The sequence below is a fragment of the Cucurbita moschata genome, unplaced genomic scaffold (assembly GCF_002738365.1).
Source record: "Cucurbita moschata cultivar Rifu unplaced genomic scaffold, Cmos_1.0 Cmo_Scf00053, whole genome shotgun sequence".
In the NCBI taxonomy this organism is placed as follows: domain Eukaryota; kingdom Viridiplantae; phylum Streptophyta; class Magnoliopsida; order Cucurbitales; family Cucurbitaceae; genus Cucurbita; species Cucurbita moschata.
Genome location: NW_019268569.1, coordinates 863653 through 868807, shown reverse-complemented (window position 1 = coordinate 868807; position 5155 = coordinate 863653). Strand labels below are relative to the sequence as shown.

At 40.5% G+C, this 5155-nt stretch overlaps 1 protein-coding gene across 1 annotated transcript; it reads right to left on the bottom strand.

Annotated features, from left to right (window-relative positions):
• Positions 1–1105: 1105 nt before the first annotated feature.
• On the bottom strand, positions 1106–3196 carry LOC111436341 (RNA-binding protein 38-like). The gene is made up of 6 exons (XM_023074093.1): positions 2799–3196; positions 2590–2689; positions 2319–2439; positions 2196–2232; positions 1887–2115; positions 1106–1744 (listed from the first exon to the last, which is right to left on the bottom strand). Exons 1-6 carry the CDS (start codon positions 3012–3014, stop codon positions 1656–1658), a joined length of 792 nt encoding a protein of 263 aa, XP_022929861.1. The 5' UTR covers positions 3015–3196; the 3' UTR covers positions 1106–1655.
• Positions 3197–5155: the final 1959 nt, after the last annotated feature.

The window sequence follows — 5155 nt, the reverse complement described above, 5'->3', positions numbered from 1 at the left end:
CCTCTCCCTCCCCCCCTCCCTCCCTCCCTCCCATCAATCGGGAGAATAAGAAGAAGAAATAAAGGAGAAGGAGAGAAAGAGATTCAAATCACTAACGGTCAACTTCAAAACCAAACTTCGACGAGTAGGATTAAACGAACATCAACTTAGAAATTTTAGTGACTTATGCTTAGGCTAACTAAGTAAGTAGTTTTGTTGTTGGAATGTTTTCGGGCTTGATTGGAGAACTTGTGTGATGTATGAATGACATGTACCTTGTGGTCCACTTACATGTCATTTCCTATTGTTATGATATGTTATGCTATGACTATGTGATGTTTACTATGAGTATCTGATGATTCGAATATAATGTGATTAATGTATTTTTCAGTATGTTATGGCATGTATGTTATAATACCATATTCATGTTATGCCTATGAGATATCATGGAGTCATGTATGATAATAGTGAAAATGATGCCATGTATGTCTCATATGAAAGTTATGTTATAAAAAGAATGAAAGTATGATATGCATCATAATCACGTACTATGTTTTTGAAATATGGGACTTTATGCATGTTGTACGTCACGAGCATGAGATATTTTTCTAGTATGTTTTGTACGGATGCATACACCATGGTATGATACACGCTTGATTTCTGACAATGTGGGCGTGCGTTAGTCCTAGTCAGGCCTAGGGGGTACGCGAGCCCGCCTAGTGTAGAGAAGTACTATATATCCAACCCTCTCCAAAAGAGAAAATAGAGCTTAAGGAACGGTCACGAAAAGATAGGTCTCACCATGATTACATCTGATTGCATTTTCTAATCTCAATAGTGGGACTACTTCCGAGTATTTTTAAATATACTTCCTGAGTATTTTTAAATATTAATTTTCCACGTAAATATAAGACATCCATGTAAGGAAGAGGACGTTACATTATCTATTTGTTACTATTTTTCAAATTTTACATAAATTTTGTGAGCGTGTAAGTCTATTATACTGTTTATAGTAAATTGTTTTAAATGATTTTCCACACTTATTAGGACATGCATGCTGTGACGACATTATTTTTTAATAGAAAAGTAGGATCGTTACATATGGTTTTGGTTCATCCACGTAACCCTCTCCCAAGCAGGAATCATGCCTTGGCTAACTTTATGCCACAAACCCCCAAAAAATTATATTAATAAAAGCTAAAAAGGTAACACAATCAACAACTTGGAGGCTTTGGATTCCCATAAAGTCCAAAACAAACCAACTGATACTCCCTTTCCTTCTTGACCAATTCACTGTTAACGAGCGTGGCATAGGATGCTCTCCGCTTCCCAGGCACGATCGTCTCATTGCAATCCGAACGAAAGACGGGAACCCAAAGCCTTCTTTCGGTTTCCCGTCTTTCGTTGAATACATGAATCAATCAAATTCTTCACCTAATTCTAACAAACTACTTACAGACTCCAGACATATATAATGTTGTTAGACATGGATATGATGTTACTGATGCAACTTTGTACCTTCTCTGGAACGCTTGTTACCGAGTTAAACAGACAACTCGACCGTGCTGGAACATGAATGTCGTTTTCCCATCCTTCATATCGAATCACACAACTTACAAACTTGCCATTGTTCTTGAGTGTTCCCTCGACGTGTTTTTCAAGCTTTGTCTATGCGGTTAACTCGAAGACTTCGGTTCAGAAGCTATTGCAAAAGAAGCTTGTGAAGGTCCAGATCCGACTGCCCATGTCGGTGTTGCTGTTGTACCTGTTACAATTTGCACATAAATCTCCAGACCACTTTCAAAACCAACATGTCCCAAACAAGTGACATTCTTTAGATAACAATTCCCAACATCAAATGACACAATAATGGATTAGATTACAAGCATTTGTAGTTCATTTAGCACCTGCTCTTGTTGCGTTCGAGCCAGGAAGCGATAGGATATCGATCAAACCGTGCTGCTGATGAAGATACGGGTACTGTATTAGGTGTGGATACTGAATTCCAAACGCGTACCCCTGGCTACTTTGAGCATAATATGGATAGAGATTTTGAAACATTCTAGCCTGATCTGAAATCCCATTTGCAGAGTAATAAGGTGAAAATTGTTGGCCCCTGTAAGCACCATAATAGTTCTGCATTGAAAACACAACGCCCAGACCAAAATCAATGCCAACAAGATCACAAACACAAACATATAAACATAGATTCCTACCAATGGATGGATTATGTCTTGTGAATATCCAGCAAACCTGAAATGACAGTTTTAATCAAGAACAGGAAAATGGTAAAATTAGATTTTGTTGATATCATTTATAGTTCTTGTTTCAACCCTTACCCATATCCTGAAAGAGGGTATGAGTATTGAGTAGTGGGCTGATGGATATAAGATGATGAAGGGATATGATAAGCATGGGGGGTCACAATCCCAGATGAATCTCTAAATCTTCCAACAACACCTGCAAATTTGTTCAACATTTTTGGATTTGACATGATTCTCAGCAAAAGAAATGGAGATTCAGATTGCATGTGGGAATTTTTATGATCCATTGGAACGATCAAAGCATTTTTCGAAAAAGAAGGTGAAGATCAAAGAAATGAGAACGAACCATGTTGAGAAGCGAGATTGCAATTAGCCGTTCTACCATCGATAACAGGGGAAGGGTTTTGAGAAGCTCTAATGGCAGAATCAGGATCCTTAAATGTGACCTAAAAACAAAATCAATGAAATCAATGAAATCAAATCAAACCAAATCAAATCAAATCAAATCTGCATTATTACAAGAACAAGAAGGGGGAATGGGGAAGGGGGACTTACAAAGCCATAACCCTTGGATCTGCCGGTGGTTTTATCAGTAATAATAACAGCTTCCAAAATTTCACCAAATTGTTCAAAATACCTTTTCAAGGTATGTCTCTGAGTGTCCCAAGCCAACCCTCCAACGAAGATTTTGGTGAAAGTGGTGTCATTATATTGGCCCCAAAGGCCGCCGCCGCCGCCATTGTTAAGAAATTGCCAGTGTTGTTGAGACATAAGGCACACAAATATGCCCTTCCCAATAAGCACCAAAGTAAACGAAGAGAAATCTACGCCCCTTTGTGTTTGTTCTGTGTGAGATGGAATGTATTTATACAGACAAATTGGACGTTATAACAATCTGAAGACAATATGATATCGATGAAGAACAGAGAGAGGCATGCTAGTGGGCTCCCACGCTCGACGACAGAGCCTCTACGGAGATTTTTGCTAATACCCAAAATGGAATATTTAACTCTTTCACTGTTATATTTGCTGGATTGGTCTCCCATGGCCTTTGCTTCCTTGTATTCAAAACTAATCTCTTGTTCTATCTCCACAAGTTTGTTGAGTTGGTAATCAATAGTTTACACGGTTTATCTAACCTATTCCTAATACAACGTCTCATTCAACATCATTTTGGTTTTCAATTAATGTAAGAGGACATTGGCAGCTATTGTAGCTTACTCGGTCATGCCATCGAGAATGGGTGTATGTGTCGTTCATCCTTCAAGGTTCAATTGAGACATTGGCCCTCCTGTATCTATGTCATGTCATTTACAGATACTATATTGGATAGCGGGTGCAAAATTCAACCTTTGATACTTGGGCTAGGGTGCAATACCAGCCCACCTGTGTTATCCGGTACTATCCTTGAAAGACATTTTAAAGGAAGACACCTAAGAAACTCGTCCTAGAACACTCGTCCTCACTATGACATATACATGTGACACAGGGTAGCTTGCTTAGGTCACAAGGGTCAGGGGTTGAGAGTTGACACCATGCCTCCCCCTATAGTACACTATGAGATATTTTCAATGTTGCTCGAATAGACATGATTTTGGCGAACGTTCATATGATGTCATGGTGTAAGACCCACGTTTTGGGCCCATGGCCCAATACAAATTAATAATTATAAAAATAAGCGTTCGGCCATTGGGGCCAAACCCTTAAGCCAGCCGCCGTTCTTCCTCCTTTTTGTCATTTTCTTCCTTAGACCGCTGCCACCCAACGCTCACGCCGTCCCACATATGAATATTTCCCACACCACACCACCCCGCGCCCTTCGCACATCAGAAAAACCGCCACCCAACACCCACATCGCCGCCACGAGGGAACGCCATCGCCGTTGCCGTCGCCAGAACCTACAATAAGAGGAGTAAACACAGCAAAGATTCAACGCGGTTTCCTCTCGAGATAGTAGGATTAGAATCAAGCCCTACGTAGGAAGAAGGCTCAATTTGAGTAGAGTCGGACCATTGTGGATTAGGAAAAGCTAAGAAGCAGCTACCCCAGGTAAGGGGCACGCCTATTGAAACTAAATGTTTTGTTTTTTAAAAATGGGTCGAACAGATTTGTCATGTGGCTATGTGCTATGTAATCTAATTATTGTGTGCCTTTCCTAATCCACAACGGTCCGACAAATACCACGCGGTTTCCGTTGTGGATTAGCAAAGATTCAACGTGATTTCCTCTCGTGTAATTTGAACAGATTTGTCGGGTCGTTACGCGTGTAACTATTACCACAAGCCTCTTAACCGTTGCTACCTACAAGCATAATATGCAGGTAATAGGCCCGCATATATTGTGTCATACATCTCGCATCGAACCCAATCACCAAATACACTGACCACAGCACACAACCTAAACCAGATTACACACAGCGCACACAATCTAACCTAATCAGATTACACACAACGCACACAATCTAACCTAATCAGATTACACAATAGCACACACAACCTAACCTAATCAGATTACACAACCTAATCAAATTACACGACACACATCAATCAGATTACACGGCACACAACAATCAGATTACACGACACATAGCTCATATGACAAATCTGTTTGACCAATTTTTCAAAAACAAAACATTTAGTTTCAAAAAGGCGTGTTCCTTACTCGGGTAGCTGCTTTCTTAGCCTTTCCTAATCCACAAGGGTTCAACTCCACTCAAACTGAGTCTTCTTCCTACGTAGGAGTTGATTTCAATCCTACTAACCCGAGAGGAAACCGCATTGAATCTTTGCTGCGTTTACTCCTCTTCTTGTCAGTTCTAGCGACAATGATGACATTCCCTCGCAGCGGCGATGTGGGTGTTGAGCGGCGGTTTTTCTGATATGCGAAGGGCGTGGGGGGGGGGGGGGGGGAAA